The sequence below is a fragment of the Dromiciops gliroides genome, chromosome 4 (assembly GCF_019393635.1).
Source record: "Dromiciops gliroides isolate mDroGli1 chromosome 4, mDroGli1.pri, whole genome shotgun sequence".
Taxonomy (NCBI): domain Eukaryota; kingdom Metazoa; phylum Chordata; class Mammalia; order Microbiotheria; family Microbiotheriidae; genus Dromiciops; species Dromiciops gliroides.
In genome coordinates this window covers 199,557,448-199,577,233 of record NC_057864.1, presented here as the reverse complement: position 1 = coordinate 199,577,233, position 19,786 = coordinate 199,557,448, and the positions used below count along the sequence as shown (strand labels likewise).

The 19,786-nt window shown below is 39.0% G+C and overlaps 1 protein-coding gene across 2 annotated transcripts in view; it reads left to right on the top strand.

The window, feature by feature from the left end:
* The window catches only part of RAB37 (RAB37, member RAS oncogene family), a 92,311-nt gene that overhangs the window by 54,278 nt on the left and 18,247 nt on the right, over window positions 1–19,786 (top strand). For both annotated transcript variants that reach the window (XM_044005204.1, XM_044005207.1), the window contains exon 2: window positions 17,230–17,340. In XM_044005204.1, coding sequence (XP_043861139.1) covers window positions 17,230–17,340 — 111 coding nt within the window. The remainder of the gene's footprint in view (window positions 1–17,229; window positions 17,341–19,786) is intronic.

Genomic DNA, 19,786 nt, shown 5'->3' with positions numbered 1-19,786 from the left:
CCCCCTTAATCTATTCAGGAACATCCTGTGGTTCCATGTTCTCTTGGGAATCCACGAGGTCTTTTGGCTTATTAGGCATTCATTAATTTTCCTCTTTCTGGTAATGTTTATTCAGAGATGTTTGTACTGGTTTAAATGATCTGGAAGCCATCTTCCCTTTAATCATTTATTTCTTTATTTATTTTTCCTGTCCATTTTATTTTATTATTATTTTTAAAATTTATTTTTAATTATTCTCAATTACATGTAAAGCTATTTTTTGAGTTCTGAATTTTTCTTGCACCCTCCCTTCCCTCCCCCTCCTGAGGCCAGCAAGCAATTTGATATAGGTTATACATTGCTATCATGTTAAACATATTTCCACATTAATCAGAACAAAAGGGAAAAAATGCAAGAAAGAATAAACAAGAACAATGACAAAAAAGCAACAACAAAAGTGAAAACAGTATGCTTCAGTCTGCATTCAGACTCCATAGTTCTTCTTCTGGATGTGGAGAGCATTTTCCACCATAAGCCTTTTGGCATTGTCTTGGATTATTGTATTGCTGAGAAGAGTTAAGTCTATCGCAGTTGATGATCACAAAATATTGTTGATACTGTGTACAGTGTTCTCTTGGTTCTGTTAATTTCATTCAGCATCAATTCATGTAAGTCCAGGTTTTTATGAAATTCATCTGCTCATCCTTTTTTGTAGTACAATAGTATTCTATTACATTCATATACCACAACTTATTTAGCCATTCCCCAATTGATGGGCATCCCCTCAATTTCCATTTCTTTGTTACCACAAAAAGAGCAGCTATGAATATTTTTGTACATGTGGGTCCTTTTCCCTTTTTTATGATTTCTTTGGGATATAGACCTAGTAGTGGTATCGCTGGGTCAAAGGGTATGCACAGTTTTAAAGCCTTTTCTTCCCTTCAATCATTAATATCCAGCCTCAGACACTTAACACTTACTAGCTGTGTGACCCTAGGCAAGTCACTTAACCCCAATTGCCTCACCAAAAAAAATTTTTTTTTAAATTGCTTTTATTTTACTTTCAGATTTGCCTCCTCTCTCTCCCACTTCCCCCTCCCCCTGCCCATTGAGAAGGCAAGAAAAACAAACCCCATTACAGATGTCATCATGCAAAACAAATTTAGGGAATTAACTTTCCACTGGATCTCACCTTTGTCCCAAGGGACTTTGGGAGAGTCAATACTGACCTCAGCAGGATAGATGCCAGTCCCTTTTTTTACCAAACCTGGTAAAGTCCTATATGTGTTGGCTCTTTGCCCCAGGTCTCACCATCCCTTAGTTTTCTGGTTGACCCCTGCTATAGCTCAGTTTGAGTGCTGCTACCCTAAGCAGAGCAAGCTTCCTGCTTTCCTTCATTTCTTTTTTAAGAATATCTTTTAGTTTTAATTTATGGAATAAATTGAGTTCCATAACATAGTATAATAAAAAAGATGATTGCACATGAAACTGCAAATCTTTTATGTACAACTTCCTATTCCTCTTAAATATATAATAAAGTTATTAAGCAATTTTTCCTCTTTTTTCTTCCTCCCCCATGGGTACTATTAGACACACACATATGTATATGTATGTCTGCGTGTATGAATGTATACATACATATATATTATGGGGAAATGGTGATGGGTCCTTAGGAATTCCTCTTCAAAGAATTATACCCTCAGGGGCAGCTAGATGGTGCAATGGATAGAACACTGGCCCTGGAGTCAGGAGGACCTGAGTTCAAATTTGGCCTCAAACACTTGACACTTACTAGCTGTGTGACCCTGGGCAAGTCACTTAACCCCAATTGCTTCACCCAAAAATAAAACTAAAAACTAAAATAATAATAATAATAATAAAGATCATAGTAAATGATCAGGAAAGAATTACACCCTCTCCCACACAAATCCAGTTAGAATAAAATAATCTTTTATTTAGGTGCTAGAGAAAGGAAACCAAGAGAGAAGCTGAACTTCACTCATGGGAGATAGCATGGCACAAAGACGAGGTTCTCTGAGATACCTATCTCCTCGATCAGGAGAAAGGTAAATGCTTTTATAGAGGACTGATGGTGGAGGGACCGATGGGGTGATCATTTGACTGTGGAAAGGTGATCACCTGAAGGTGGGACATCCCCCACTAGTGGTGGCTAGGGGAAGATGGGCGAGAGGTGGCTCCATTCTCTTGAGCCATCTCAGTCCCTCTGGTATATGTATGTATGTATATTTATCTATATCTATATCTATATCTATATCTATATCTATACACATACATATAGATATACATATACACATCTATACACATACACACTTCTATTTATCAGTTCTTTCTATGGATGCAAATAGTGTTTTTCTTCATATGTCCTTTGTAATTAATTTGGGTATGTATAATAGTAAAAAATTACTTATTCACTGGAAATTAAAGTAATTATAAGGAATTGTTTTGCCCAATTATATGCCAATAAATTTAACAATTTAAGTAAAATGGAAGAATCTTTACAAAAATATAAATTACCTAGATTAACAGAAGAGGAAATAGAATATCTAAATAGACAGATTTTAGAAAAAAAATAATAAACAGGCCTTAAATGCGCTTCCTAAGAAAGAAGCACCAGGACCAGATGGATTTACAATTATACCAAACATTTAAAGATCAACTAATTTCAATAGTAAATAAATTATTTTGAATGATAGACAAATAAGAGATTCTACCAAACTCCTCTCTTTTGTTTCAACCTCAGCTGCATGGCCAGGGGGAGATAGTTGGGGGGGGGGGGCCGCCAGAGAGTTGAGTTCTATTGCTTATGGTCTCAGAATCATGGATTGAGGAAAGGGAGGGGGATTTCAGCACTGGGATGGTTTTCTGGACCAGCCCAGCTGGTGGGATCTCTTCTTGCCTGCAGTCCTCCAAGAATGGGCTGTTCCTCCCACAGCCACTGCTGGACAGCTCTCCTGGTCCCAGAACATTCTAAGGTTTCACTAGGTAAGTTGTTTTACATAACTGAAAGTTGTTAGTTAGATTGTAAGTATTGGAGATGAGAGGGTCTCTTAAAGTTTTCTTTCTACTATACATCATTGGTGTCCCTCTTTCATCAGGAATGAATAGGACTTGGTGGAGACTCATTTGTTGAGTTTCTTTACATAGAGGGCTAAATAGCAACTGGTAAGTGGAAACAACAAACAGAATGTGGGGGAAGTTGGCCTCCTGATTTCCATACCACCTTGTTAAAAAGAAAGTCCAGGGGCAGCCAGGTGGCACAGTGGATAGAGCAACGGCCCTGGATTCAGGAGGACTTGAGTTCAAATCCAGCCTCAGACACTTGACTCTTATTAGCTGTGTGACCCTGGGCAAGTCACTTAACCCCAATTGCCTCACCAAAAAAAAAAAAAAAGAAAAAAAAAAAGAAAGAAAAAAAGATCAGAGACAGAAGTGGAGCCACTTGGTCCCAGGTGACCACTTCTTTCAACCCTAGAGGAGCACTATTATCTCCACCCCTTGTAAAAGAACATCCTCTTTTCAATCCACAGTAAATCAGCATCAGGTCCTAGAGGCAGTGTTACTGTGGGATTACAGTGATCCCTAGTGAATGGCAAACAACTACATCTCCCAAACTAGATAGCTTGCAGTGATACATACAATCTGCATGATTTGGCAACTAATTGGATCTGTGAAGTGAGGGAGAGCAAAGAATTGATGAGAATGACTTCAGATCTGAATGGCTCAAAGAATAATGGTGCCCTCAACATAAATAGGGAACTTTGGAGAAAGGGAGAGTTAGGGGCAGGAAGAAGGAGAAGATAATTCCATTTTGCACATATTGAATTTGAGAGACGTTTTGAGAGAGATGTGGATATAAACTGCTAAGACAGGGTAGGAGCTTACAGTAGAAATATGGGCAGAATAAATAGGAAGTATGACAATTTGGGAGTTATCTGCATAGATATAATAAGGGCAACCTATGAGAGTTAATAAGATCACCACTAAGAGACAGCGTCTGAGGTCATATTTGAACTCAGGTCTTCCTGACTCCAAGTCAGAAACTCTATGTGTGTCACCTAGATGCCTCAGATCTCGGAAGGCCCTTAGTCCACTTACATTTTACCTACCCAAACTCTTTTTCAATTTTACCAATGAAGAAACTGTAGAAAAGTAAGATTTCTTTTCTTTTTTTAGTGAGGCAATTGGGGTTAAGTGACTTGCCCAGGGTCACACAGATAGTAAGTGTTAAGTGTCTGAGGCAGGATTTGAACTCAGGTACTCCTGACTCCAGGGCCAGTGCTCTATCCACTGCGCCATCTAGCTGCCCCTGAAAAGTAAGATTTCTAAGGTCAGATGATAAAAGAGTAGCAAAGTCGGGCCTGGAGTTCAGTCAAACTACTACTCTAAAGACTGGGGAACAGGCTTAAATTGCTATAGAAATCTAGGTCAATGATAAGTCACTCATTCTGGGCCATCAGAGTTGTTTAGACCTTTGTTTTCCCACTGAATTCCAGTGACTCTGTAGGAGAGAGTGAGGCTTATGATTTTGTATGTATAGCTCTTCCTCACTTAAAACCAATTCGTATGAAAGTCAAGACATTGCCTTCCTGATTTCATTGGTCTTCTTTGGGATGGACAACAAGAATACTAAAAAGGCTTCTCATTTGTCCCCATTACAGATATCGCTTGCTCTTGGTTTTAGATGGATGCTACTTACCATTTTAAGGAAAGCTCCATTTATTCCTATGCTTTCTAGTGTTTTAATAGGAATGGGTTTTGTATTTTATCAAAACCTTTTTTTTTTGCATTCCTGAAACTTTTTCTTTGAGTTTCTTTCAGGAAGTGATAAGTGGATTCTTTGTTTTCACCTTCCCTTCTGTTTTTAATATATCTGGTCAGTTTTTACTTATACTTTCTTATAATTTCTAGGTGTTTAAAAATTGTAACTTCCAGGGAATCTGATGGTTCATAGATTAGTTTTCCTTCATCTGTTCTAACTGGTCAGTTGTTTTTTTTTTTTTTTTTTAAGTGAGGCAATTGGGGTTAAGTGACTTGCCCAAGGTCACACAGCTAGTAAGTGTTAAGTGTCTGAGGTCAGATTTGAACTCAGGTACTCCTGACTCCAGGGTTGGTGCTCTATCCACTGCGCCACCTAGCTGCCCCAGGTCAGTTGTTTTTGATAGCAGATAACATGTTTTAAATGTTTATAATATTTAAATTTTATTTCAATATCTCTTGCTCTTTTATAGTCATTGATTTCTGTTTGGTTTATTCTAATTTTCAGAGAGCCTGTTAGTTGGATAAGATTTGTCACTTTCTTTTCTAAGAACTTTCAGTTCTTTCCTCCAGATATTTTCATTTCTCTCTTGCTTCATTTCTTCTGGGGATTCATGCAATCCTTGCAGAAACTCCATTTTCCCCTTTGAGTCTCTGCTTACAGTTGTTATGGATGCATTCTCTCTAAACTTGTATTTTTTCAATATCTCTGGACCTATTACAATTATTTATAGTTGTCTTTGTCTTCTTCTGCTTGCTCATCTCTCTAGTTCTGGAACTGAAGCTTTATACCAGAGTCAGGCTCTGTGTTTTCTGGTGGGGTAGTCAGTCAGCTGTGCTTGGGTCACATGAGCACTCCACTATTCCTCTGGATCTTTGAGGTTCAAAGCTCTGAGTCTTCAGTGCCCTCTATGGTTTTTCAGGGCATAATTCTAAGGACCTGGGCCTGAAGTGTCCTGGTCTGAGCAATGCTATGCCAGTGCTGGCTGCTGCAACTCACCCAAGAAATTCCCAGGTCACTGAAAACCAACAGTAGTGGACCTGCTTCTCTTGCTGCCTTGAGATACAGAGTTTTGCAAGCTACAGGTACCTTTGGTCAACCTGGAAAGCTTTCAGCTTCTCTGTCTACTGTGAAAAATTAATTATTTCTCTCTCATATTTAATAATTAATTCTTGAATCAAGACAAAGGTTTGTTTGTTTTTCCCTTCTTTCTACTTCCTCATCTAGAAACCAACCCATGTGGGAAATCTCTCTTAGAAATTTACCCAGGTTAAGATCTAGACAGACAGTAAAATAAATTCTAATTTTAGGCTAATAGGTAAATTCCTGCTCATTGTGTTTTCACAGACAGGTCTGGGAAGTGTTGATTCTCAGAATAGGTGATATAGAAATTGATAAATCTTCTTAAGATTTGGGTAACCTAAGTAACATAACCCCAAGACCCTCACTTTAATATAGCCTGCTTGCCAGTGTGTTAACCAGAGTTGATTGCTACCCATCGGGAATACCTACTCTTTTTTTTTTTTTGCAGGGCAATGGGGGTTAAGTGACTTGCCCAGGGTCACACAGCTAGTAAGTGTCAAGTATCTGAGGTCAGATTTGAACTCAGGTCCTCCTGAATTCAGGGCTGGTGCTTTATCCACTGTACCACCTAGCTGCCCCTATACCTACTCTTTTTGAAGGGCATATAAACTGAGCCCACCACCATTAGAGGTCTTTGGTCTAAGAGAGAGGTGGCCAAATGACCATCCTTTTATTAATAATGTCATGGGGAAAATAGGTGGTGGGGGTCCTCAGGTATTCTTCTTTAAAGAATTACAACTCTTGCACACAATCCAGTTAGAATAAAGATGGTCTGTTATTTGGGCACTGGAGAAAGTGACCCAGAGGGAAGTCAAAGACTTTCCTTCACAGGGAAGAGATGGCTTAGAGACATTTTTTTCTCCTCCAATGTAAGAAAGGCCAAAGTTTTTATAGAGGATAGATGAGGTGACCACCTGACAATGGAAAGTTCCTTTGAGGATAGTGAAAGCTTGAGTGAGGAATGGGATGGGAAAGGCTTGAATAAGGAGTGGTGGTTGTGACTTCTGGAGTTATCTCTGTCCCCCGGTGCTGATCAGGCAACAGCCACACCTGATGGGCTTATCTCTCTTACTTCTTGGGTGTGTCTATCCTTTAGTTTAGCTTCTCAAGGAGAGTTCCCCAGACCCATATCAATAACATGATGGCCTTAATAATAAAATGATTAGATTACCCAGAAACCATGCCTCCAAGCTTTTTAATTGCCTCACTGCTCTGGTTCTGGCTTTGCTGGTAGTTCCCCTTCCCTTGCCTCATTACTTCTGGTTCATCCTTTGGGGAGGTGAATGAAACAACTTGATGTAGCTTTCTCATTGTATTTCTTCCAGTATTTAGTCAGCTATTTTGCAGCTTTTTCTTGGAGTAGAGGTGTGTGGGAACTGGGCAGCCAGCCTCTTTTCAAGTATTCATCTTGCCTAGAATTCCAATCTCTTCCTGATTCTGCTCATTGCTCTACAGCATGGCCACCCATGTTCTCAGGCCAGGCTGGCCAACCTCTATAAAATTCAGAGCCTACAAACTACAGGCTAAAGGGCTTGATTTTGATTCTAGAAAAGTTGTCGAATATTATTAAAGTCATGATTTTTTAAAAACCCTCTAGAAAAAAATGTCAACATGACTTCAACAGGAATAGTTCATGAAACTCTGCATATAATATCATAATTGATTAATCTGTTTGTCAGTTTTGCCAAGCTTTTTTTTCTTCTAAGTTCATTCAACTTGACTGAGGAACTTCACACCTGTAAAGTGTAGACCCTCCTTTTCACTTAAGACCTTAACATAATATTATCAGAGTTGCCTGCCTCCCTGGGCATTCTATAATTTTGTCAACTGGACTGGGAGAAATCAATTCAGGATTCTCCTTATCAACTCCTCCTTTCTCCATCCCCACTACATAGATGAAAAACAAATGGACAAGAATATTAAGGATCATAGTAATGAGAAAAGTTCATAAAAGTGTTGTGCCCTTCCAGACTTTAAATAATTTTACAAACCCAAAAGCTACCTGGTACTAGGCCAAAAATAGAGCTATAGAGAATAGTTCACAATGATAAAGAGCTTTATTGCTTGCAAAATATTTTATGTATATGACTATTTCATTTGAGTCACAAAGTAGCAATAGAAGGTAAGGGCTATATTAATCACCATTTTTTTTTTTTTGGTGGGGCAATGAGGGTTAAGTGACTTTCCCAGGGTCACACAGCTAGTAAGTGTCAAGTGTCTGAGGCCGGATTTGAACTCAGGTACTCTTGAATCCAGGGCTGGTAATTTATCCACTGCACCACCTAGCTACCCCAATCACCATTTTTAAAATGAGGAAATTGAGGTTCAGTTGTGTCCAGGGTCAAATTGTTAGCAAGTTTGTAAGTCCAAGGCAAGATTCAAACCCAGATTTGATTCCAAACCTGACATTCTCTCTCCTGCCTCAAGCATCAATGGACAAGAATAGGTGCACCAGACATTCAAACAAATATTCAAAAGTTTAGTGTTTGATAAATATGTAGAAAATAAAAATTGAGAAAAATATTCACTATTTAACAAATACACTTGGGGAAATAATTTGACAATATACCAATTAAATGGATTTGGATTGACATTTTATATTATGTCTCATTGAATACAACTGGACTTAAGATTTTTAAATTAACTTTTAAAAACTGGAATAATATATTTATTCAGTTGCAGAGAGAAGATGAATTTTTTTTCCTAATCAATAAATAGAAGACATTAAGGACAAAATGAATGTTCTTGCCTATGTTGGGTTTTGTTTTGTTTTTTGCGGGGCAATGGTTAAGTGACTTGCCCAGGGTCACACAACTAGTACATATTAAGTGTCTGAGGCTGGATTTGAACTCAGGTCCTCCTGAATCCAGGGCTGGTGCTTTAACCACTGCTCCACCTAGCTACCCCTGTTCTTGATTATGTTAAAAGAAAACACTTTGTACAAGAAAGTATATCACTGAAATAAAAATTAAAGGGTTGGAAAAATATCTATAACAAAAATGACAGTTAAAAACGTAACACCTGTAAAATACCTAAATAACTGTTAAATTATATATCAGCAATTCCCAGTCTCCAAAACTTAAGTGGTGAAAGGATATATAAGAGGCAGCTAGGTGGTGAAGTGGATAGAGCACCAGCCCCAGAGTCAGGAGAACCAGAGTTCAAATCCAGCTTTAGACACTTACTAGCTGTGTGACCCTAGGCAAATCACTTAACCCTGATTGCACCCCCCCAACTGTCTCCCCCCCAAAAAAGATACAAACAGACACAAAATGGGAAATTCAAAATTGTTTCTAATCTCTTGTAAATTGCTCAGCCTCAAGAATAATCAAAGATATGCTTAAGTGTTCATAGTACATGGGCCAGGTATGCCAGGCAACTACTACCCCAAGGTACAAATTCATACTTGTCAAATTTGCAAAAACAAAATTAAAGGCAATAAAACAGTGTTGAAGAGATTGAGGAGAAACAGGTAAGCTCATCCACTGCTGGTGGAATTTCAAACTTTTAGATTCTTTTTAAGATTGATCTGTCAATATGCAGTAAAAGAAAAATAATTATACCTTTTCATCTGGTAATTCTATTGTTGGGCATTTTCCAAGAAAATATTGTCAAGCACATAAAGACCTATCTTTTCAGAGTTTCGTAGCAGAATGCTATGTAATTCAGAAATTCTAGAAGTAGGGCAGCTAGGTGGCACAAGGGGCAGCTAGGTGGTGCAGTGGATAGAGCACCGGTCCTAGAATCAGGAATACCTGAGTTCAAATCCAGCCTCGGACACTTAACACTTACTAGCTGTGTGACCCTGGGTAAGTCACTTAACCCCCATTGCCTCACTAAAAAAAAAAAAGAAAGAAAGAAAGAAAAAAAAAGAAACTCTAGAAGCAACTTCTTGGATGCCCCCCAGAGAGGACTGGTTAAAAACAATTATGGCAAACAAATACAAAGGAATACTACAATATAATTGAGACTAACAAGTATTAGAAACAAAAAGGACTCTGGAAAAACCTTTATGAAATAATGCAAATTTAAAAAAACAGAATCAGAGAAAAAAAGGATATGCATTAACTACTACCAAAAGAAAATTGAATGAGAAGGAATATGCAGATGAGGATTTTTAATAAGTGATTAAATTATTTTATGCATTTAAATTAATTCATTTAAATATACTATTGAACATCAATGTGTAGCATCTAGTGCACCCAGTATAACTATCCAAGATTCAAGGTACTCTTGGGGTACATATCCAGCAAGAGGAAACCTGAAGCCCAATAACAAGAGAAAGAACCTAGATGGAGAACCACCCTGTGAGTGGCCCTAGAGCCCCATGGTAGAGGAAGTAGGGTTAAAAAACCCCAATTCCAAAGTCAAGAAGGATAAGGCTGGGGCAGCTAGGTGATGCAGTGGATAAAGCATCGGCCCTGGATTCAGGAGAACCTGAGTTCAAATCCGGATTCAGACACTTGACACTTACTAGCTGTGTAACTCTGGGCAAGTCCCTTAATCCCAGTTGCTTTGCAAAAAAAAAAGAAGGATAAAGCTTGAGAAAATATCATATTTGTCAAATAAGAGATCACTAGTAATGGCTATGTACCAGAACTCCCAACGTAAGGTATGGAAAGGACTCCAGAGAGAGGAAGCAATCCCACAGGATGCAGGTATTCAAATCCCATCCCCTATCTCCATTCTACACTGGGCATGACTCTGAATTTTATGCTTGGCAGGGCTCTCTCCCTTCTCTCTGCTTTTTTTTTTTTTTTGTGGGGCAATGAGGGTTAAGTGACTTGCCCAGGCTCACACAGCTAGTAAGTGTCAAGTGTCTGAGGCTGGATTTGAACTCAGGTCCTCCTGAATCCAGGGCCAGTGCTTTGTCTGCTTCGCCACCTAACTGCCCCCTCTCTGCCTTTTCTTAAGACCCAAATACAGGGGCAGCTAGGTGGTGCAGCGGATAAAGCACTGGCCCTGGATTCAGGAGGACCTGAGTTCAATTTCAGCCTCAGACACTTGACACTTACTAGCTGTGTGACCCTGGGCAAGTCACTTAACCCTCATTGCCCTGAAAAAAAAAAGACCCAAATACAATTCTCTCTTTCTCTCTCTCTCTCTCTCTCTCTCTCTCTCTCTCTCTCTCTCCACATACATACACACTCACACACACACACACACACACACACACACACGAAACATATTCCAAGATCTAAATCCATTGACTTCTTGAGTACCCTCTTAATCCTTCAGTGTTAATGGAGGTGTCTCAGAAAATGCCCACTCAAAAGAATTAGAAATTGAGGGGATCCAAATCCAGAAGAAAAAAGAACTGTGGAATCCAGATACAGATTGAACCACACTGTTTCTACTTTTGTTGTTGTTGTTGTTGTTGTTGTTTTGAGGTTTTTCCCTTTTTCTCTGATTCTTCTTTCACAGCATGACTAATGCAGAAATACGTTTAATGTGATTGATTGGACATATATATATAACATATCAAATTGCTTGCTGTCTTGGGGAGGGAGGAAGGAGGGGAGGGAGGGAGAAAAATTTGAAACTAGAAATCTTATAAAAACAAATGTTGAAAACTATCTCTACATGTAACTAGAAAATAATAAAATACTTTTATGATAAAAAAAAAAAGAAAGAAATTGAGGGGATGCCCATCAATTGGAGAATGGTTGAACAAGTTGTGGTATATGAATATAATGGAATACTATTGTGCTGTAAGAAATAATGAGGAGGCAGCTAGGTGGCGCAGTGGATAGAGCACCGGCCCTGGAGACAGGAGTACCTGAGTTCAAATCTGCCCTCAGACACTTAACACTTACTAGCTGTGTGTCCCTGGGCAAGTCACTTAACCCCAATTGCCTCACTTAAAAAAAAAAAAAGAAAGAAAGAATGAGCAGGTGGGTTTCAGAAAAACCTGGAAATACTAACATTAACTGATGCAAAGTGAAGTGAGCAGACTCAGGAGAACAGTGTATATAGTAATAGCAACATTATATAATGATCAGCTATGAATGACTTATCTATTCTCAGTAATACAATGATCTAAGGACATTCCAAAGGACATGATGAAAAAATGCTCTCCACATCCAGAGAAAGAACTGATGGAATCTGAATGAAGTTTGAAGCATATTATTTTTTACTTTATTTTTTTCCATTTTCTTCTTTTGTTCTGTTTCTTCTTTCACAACATAACTAATATGGAAATATGTTTTACATAATTATACATATATAATCTATATCAAATTGCTTACCATGTTAGGTGGGGGGAAGTGAGGGAAGAAGGGAGGGAGAAAATTTGGAACTCAAATATTTTTTTAAATGAATGTTGGGAGGCAGCTAGGTGGTACAGTAGATAAAGCACTGGCCCTGGATTCAGGAGTACCTGAGTTCAAATCTGGCCTCAGACACTTGACACTTACTAGCTCTGTGACCCTGGGCAAGTCACTTAACCCCAACTGCCTCACTAAAAAAAAAAATGAATGTTTAGGGGCACCTAGGTGGCTCAGTGGATAGAGCACTGGCCCTGGATTCAGGAGGACTTGAGTTCAAATCCAGCCTCAGAAACTTGATACTTACTGGCTGTGTGACCCTAGGCAAGGTCACTTAACCCCAATTGCTTCACCAAAAAAAAAGAATGTTTAAAATCTTCTTTACATGAAATTGGAAAAAAATTAAATATTATTAAAAAGGAAATGCCAGGACAGCTAGGTGGCACAGTGGCTAAAGCACCGGCCCTGGATTCATAAGGACCCTAGTTCAAATCCCACCTCAGACACTTGACACTTACTAGCTGTGTGACCCTGGGCAGGTCACTTAACTTTCATTGCCCTGCAAAAAAAAAAAAGAAAAAGAAAAGAAAATGCCAACTTCTATACATAGGATAAGATCAAATCTAACAGCTGTTCAGCATTGCCTACCTCCTGGAATCAGTGATTTTAAAATTCAGACTTCATATCCAGTTTCTCTGGCCAGGTCTATTGTTAGGGATTATCATGCCTTGGCTAAGCCCTAGAGCCCTTTCCCTAAACACCTAGAAAAGAATTGGTCCCAAGGGTCAACACTCAGATCTCCTTTCTCACACCCCAGTATTCAACAGCTGTTCTCTAGTTGCTTAATCTCTCTTCTTGCACTCACCCTTTCCCCTTCACATTCCTTCAATAACTGCTAAACATTTTGTGACAAGTACAGTCAGTGTCTCTATTTGATTGAAGAGTAAGTCAAACTTCATCTCAATTTTCTATAAATAGCCAATCCTAGTTGGAACTTCACCCCATCTGGTCATCCCACCATGACATCATGACCAAGCCAATATGAACATCTTGCCACTGCCTTGACACCATTCATGTGGTCCCTCCTCTTTCCACCTCTTACTCACAGAACAATAACCAAATCAACATTACCACTTCTCCTGGAGAGGGAGTGATCTACTGCTCTATGGCTCCACTCAGAATTCCTGTGATTATAATCTCCAGGTTGAATAGAACAAAGCTTTCTTGCTCAAACACCACTTCCTCACTGCCTCATCCCCATCAGGCTGAAACCTAATCTTCCATGGACCTTATCCAATATTACTCTCCCTTTCCATCATGCCCTATGGAGCCCTTGTGTTTTCTTCAACAAACTGCCCTTTATACTGGAACTGTTCACCTCCTTGCAGTTACAGAAATCGGCTTCTCCCCTGAGAGCACTGGGTACCCTCTCTAATTCTAGATGTGTGTCTTCTCATACCCTCCAACAGAGTGGAGAAGGAGAGGAAGTAGACACGGTTCTCGTTCCTCACAGCCCCTTTTAGGCCTTTTCTCAACCACTTTCATTCAACCACTTCTCATTGGAGATTGACTTCCACCTCTAACAGATTGCTTCATCTCTTGGGGAGTGGGGTTGGAAGGGAAGGAGGGGGGACCACGTGGGGCTCCACATCTGATAACAACCAATGTGGAAATGAATCTTTCCATGGAACTGGAACAAACAGAAAACACTATGAAGATTTTTAAAAAAGAAACATAAAAACACCAGTTTGCAGAGCATGTCAAGTAATACAAACATGTGTAACTATGACTGTGTTATAGGAGATATAGTGGGACTAGGCTGGGCTGGCTAAAACATTGCTACTTATAAATAAATGGCTGTTGCGCCAGTTTCGCAGTAGGCATTTTTTGCTTAATAAATCTCACACATAAATAAAGTATTGACCACCTGGGGAAAAAAAGAGATTGACTTCCTCCACATATATTGTCCAATCCCGATCCTGGTGTCAGTTATCTGCCAGAACCCAAGTCATTCTTCCTCCTTTTTCAAGGAGTTCAGTACCTGGCTTACAAAATCATTGCCTTTTTTTTTTTTTTTTTTTTTTGCAGGGCAAGGAGGGTTAAGTGACTTGCCCAGGGTCACACAGCTAGTAAGCATCAAGTATCTGAGATCAAATTTAAACTCAGGTCCTCCTGAATCCAGAGCTGGTGCTATATCCACTGCACCACCCAGCTGAACCCAAATCATTGTCTTTTTACCTAACTCTGTCATTATATCTGCAGACTTCATTTTACATGTTAATTTCCCCTCAAGGACACTTGCTTCCCAGTTCATTAACCTCCTTAATTCTTATGACCTGCACCTTCACTTCACCTCAAATATACATACAGATAGTTATACCATGGTTCTACCAGCATCACCCACAAGTATCCCAACTCCATGATCCAAAACTGAAATTGTCCTTAAGGATATAGCAACTTAATTTACAAAGTCAAAGTTAATTGGTTGACAAAGGAATTAGAAAGTCAGTATGAAGAGAAGACTTTAGCCTTAAAACCCATTCCCTAAACACCTAGAAAAGACTCCAAGGGTCAACACTCAGAGCTTTTTTCTCACACCCCAGTATTCAACAACTATTCTCTAAGACATTTAATCTCTCATCTATTCTCACTTTCTCTTGCACTCACCCCTTCTCCTTCTCACTCCTTCAATAACAGCTAAACATTGTGTGACTAAGTACAGCCATTGTCTCTATTTGATTGGGGAGTAAGTCAAACCTCATTTCATGGAGTATGATCAAATAAACAAGAAAGATATAGATTTAAATAGAGCCCTGAAGAAACTGGATTTGATAGCTATTAAGAAAAGCTGAATTTAAAAAGTGGAGAATTTTTTTCAACTATATTGAAACATTTTACAAAACATTTACAAAAATGCATATCCTAGGTCACAAGGATGTTATTGATATATTCAAAAAATCAGAAATTGTATTTAAGTAAATTTTTATTTTATTTTATTTTTTCCCAATTACATATAAACATAATTTTTTACATTTTGGGGGGGAGCAGGTCAATGAGGGTTAAGTGACTTGTCCAGGGTCACACAGCTAGTAAGTGTTTGAGGTGAGATTTGAACTCAGGTCCTCTTGACTCCAGGGCCAGTACTTTTATCCACTGTGCCACCTAGTTGCCCCGCCTTCATCCTACAAGCAATTCACAATATGATGAATTGGTAAGGTCCAGAGCTCCTGGCCCCTCACTGCATCACTTTAGTCCCCCAGCTTCAGGGTAATCTTTTTGCAGGTCATTTTCTCCAAGAAGAATGCTTTGAAGGAAATCCTTTCCCTCACTTGTGGCTGGGAAACTACCAGGGAAGGTAATCTGGTCCTTAACTCTTCAAACAAAGTATTAACTAAAGGTAAACTCAAGACTGGAAACATCCATTTTTTTAGGAAAACCAGCAACTGACCTTTGCTCAGAAAAGCAAACAGAAGGCTGAAGAAGGGATCCAGGACTGGGATGTCTAGGATTTCCAGTCTCAAGCTTATCTTGGCAAGCACATATATCTCAACATCGTGTACTTTCATTGTAAATTGTCATTGCTGCTGGGAGTTGTGCAGGAGAAACTGGATTTGATAGCTTTAGAGAGAGAAATGAATGACGTAAGGAATATAATTGTTTTAAACTATTACGGAAGGGGGCAGGTAGGTGGCGCAGTGGATAAAACACTGGCCCTGGATTCAGGAGTACCTGAGTTCAAATCTGGCCTCAGACACTTGACACTTACTAGCTGTGTGACCCTGGGTAAGTCACTTAACCCCCATTGCCCTGCAAAAAAAAAAAGAAAGAAAGAAAGAAAAGAAAAGAAATAGGGAGAAGGCTAGTTTGGCTGAATCAAAAAGCACCACAGGGAAAGGAATATCCAATGGGATCTGAAATATAGATTGGGACCAGGCTGTCAAGGACTTTAAAAGCTGATGCTAGAGGCAATAGGAAACTGCTAAAGTTGATTGAGTAGAGAAGTCATCTGATCAGATCCATGTTTAAGTGAACTTACTTTGGAAGCAGTATAAAGATTGCACTAGAGTGGTAAGAGACTTGAGGCAGGGAGGCCAGTTAGAAGGTGGTGGCAACAATCTAGGGGAGAGGTGAAAAAGACCCGATCTAAGGCTGTAGTGGGGTATGATGGTGTCAGATGCAAGAAATGTTGATGAGGCAGAAAAAGGCAGGACTTGGCAACTGATTGAATATGTGGGGAGGGAGGGAGTAAGAAGTAAAGGATAATGCCAAGGTTCTGCACCTGAAAGACTAGAAAGATGATGGTCCCTGAAACAAAAGTAGTGAAGTTTCGAAGAGGGCAACTCTTTTTGATGAGAGTACATCCTCCTGAATGTCAGTCAATTAATCATCAGGAAGCAGACCTAGTCAAAGATCTAGCACATGTCTAGTATCTCCTTTTCACAAAGGTCTTTTCCCTGCAAATTCATCAGGTTGATGGGTGATTAGGGGCTGCATAGGATTTAGCTTGATCCATGATTTTCCTGATCAATTCAAGGCTGTTTATAGCTCTGTACCAATAAGACTGAAAATATAAAAGAAATAGTTGAATATTTGTTCACAGAATAAATGTGAAAATATAAAATAATCAAATTGACAAAGCAAACTATAAATAGCCTAAATAAATCCATTTCAAAAGAAAAAATAAATGGGCCATTAATGTACTGCTATGTAAAAAAGCACCTGAACTATATTCAAAGGGCAATTAATCTCTATAGTATATAAAATATTTCTGAAAGTAGAGGAAAAACAATATTCTATTATTTCCACAAGTCAAATATCCCAAGCCTGACAAAGTTAGAAAAAGAAAATCCCAGACCAATATCACTAGTGAATATTGATGAAAAATGTAGATAAAGAGCTAACAGACAGAATATAGCAATGCATAGAAATAAGACTTCATCCATTTCAGAGTATGTAATGGAAAATCATTAATCATCTGTTTGTTTAAATGTTGGTAAATACAAGTATTTCTGTATGAATGAATCAGGAATATGTGTACAGAATTTATTCCTTCAATCTTTGTTCCTTCATAGAAGACTAGATTATATTCAGTGTCCCTAATTTTTCACCCTTGCATCCTTACAGACCATCCTGGTGGGAGATAGCGGTGTGGGGAAGACATCTCTACTGGTTCAGTTTGACCAGGGCAAGTTTATCCCAGGCTCCTTCTCAGCCACCGTGGGCATCGGATTCACAGTAAGCACTCACTAGCTGGCTAAGCTCCAGGACCTCAGGCAGCAGATCAACCTGGTGTTTGAGATTTTAAAAGGTCAGAATTTAGCATGGTCATAAGAGTTCCCATGGACCCATGAACCTAGAAGGCAAGGGATTAAGATCTATTTCTCAGTGTACTGCCCTACAGAACTTGACTGTTCAGGATATGTTGCTTCTCAAACTGCAAGTTTATGGGAAGCAGGTTAATGGAGTAGGAACCTTACTCCCATAAAATATTTTTTTCTCTCTTAACTTCTAACAAGGGCTGCTTGTAGTCTGTAGCCACACTCTCCCTAGAAAACTTTCAGAGGTTTTCTTTCCCCTTTTCATCATAGACAGAAACAGGGAGCTCTTCTCTAGAATCACAGGGATAGGAGAAAGTCAAATGTGATTTGTGGCTTATTTCCAGCTCTCCCTCTTAGATTCATGTATGGGGTAAAAGTCATCGACCAGCCTGATGGTCAGGCTTCTGAAACTGACATAAGAATGGAACCAGTTTTACAAGGTTACAAAAATAGATCCTAAGATAAAAGGAAAGAGATTGGGATTTTTAGAGGTGATAGGAACACTGGAACTACCAGTGTTATACTTCTTTCATCTCTTGGTTGGGAGAAGAGGCTTGTTGAATAATCCCATAGGAATTTGAGTAGGGCTCGGAGTCTTCTATATCATCAGAAGGTTTGCCAGTTGGCTAGGGATTGCAGAAGGAACTAATGCTCTAAGGTTAGAGTAAAGCATGTGTCATTTCCAAGCTGGGAGGCACCATTCTGTCTGGGTGGCATGAGGAATAGAAACCATAAGGCCTAGAGAAAATTATTACATGTCAAGCCAGACCTGGAGCATTGTAGGTAAATAAAACACTTAACAAGTTTGAGGACCACCAGTTCTGGGACTAGTTAGGTGTTTGGTTTGTTTGTTTTTAATTTTTAAAATGTTTTTACATTTCACACCCAATCTTCTTGTTTCTTCTTTGGGAACAAGCTTGGTCATTATAATTGCAGAGAGTTCAATCTGAGATCTTTTGGCCCTTCCCATTTACATTATTTTAGTCATTGTACATATCATTTCCCTGGTTCTGCTTACTTAGCATTATTTCATATAAATCTTCCTATGATTCTCTGAATTCTTCAGTCACTGTTTCTTACCTTTTAGCCATATTTCATTGTATTCATATATTGCCATTTGTTTAGCCATTACTCAATCGATGGTATGTACTTTGTTTCCAGCTTTCTATTTAGCTAAATTTCTTTTGTATTAATTTCTAATGACCTCACTAGTATATTCTTTTTCCCCTGAAAATAAACCCTTATGTATCTCTTGTGAAATGGAAAGTGTAGAGGAAGGGAGAAAGCAGGGAAGTGGGTCTAGGAACCAGGAATTAAATAATGGCATAAATAGAAATATATAATTTATATACATATTATAGATATATAGATATAGACACATGCCAATATAAATGATGGTATTAGAAGAAAAGAGTCAAGTAACTTGGGATTGAAAGCAATAGAACTCTGAACCCAAGGAGGTAAGCCTGATCCAGGAAACATAGTTCCTGTTCAATTATCTGATAATTTTAGAAAGTAGTGAAAGATGGAAGCCTTGAGGCCAAAAGCAAGGTCCATTGGGCCCATTCCAAGACAAAGAGCTGGGTGTCCCAAGTTGCTAATCAGTGAAGCCTAAGGTCTCAGGCTAAACCAGTGACATAAGGTTGGCAATGTCACAGAGTGATGTTTCTCCCTTATTTTAGTAGGAAGCAATGCTAAGGTACTCCAGGCTGGGGGCAAAGTTGGGGCTCTGGTGTGTGTGTGAAAGACAATAACTTCTGGGGCAGCTAGGTAGTGCAGTGTATAAAGCACCGGCACTGGATTCAGGAGGACCTGAGTTCAAATCAGGCCTCAGACACTTGACACTTGCTATCTGTGTGACCCTGGGCAAGCCACTTAACCATTATTGCCCTGCAAAACAAAATAAGTAAATTTTTAAAAATAAAAAAATAAAAGAAAGACAATAACTTCAAGTGATCGCCCAGGAGACAAATCAGAAAAGTGATATTGGCCAACGTGTGTAACAAAGTTCTGTCATGATGCTGAATATTCCTGATGCTTTCTAGCTAGCTAGATTTCTGTCCAGCTGTTCCAAATGGTCTAGAGCTAATTGAGGGTCAATGTGGTCCAGTGAAAAGAACACTGGATTTAGTTTGAGTTCCAACTTCTTAGCTGTATGACCATGGATGAATCACATTTCCTGTCCAATCCTCAGTTTCCTCATTTGTAAAATAGGAACAACACACTACCCACCTCACAAAGTTGTGTGGAGAGTATTTTGTAAACTATAAAGTGCCATGTAAATGTGTGGGCAATGAAGTTGGCATCAATGATAATGGTGATGTCACTAGCCCCGGGAGATAGTCAGGGACTGGGTAATTCAC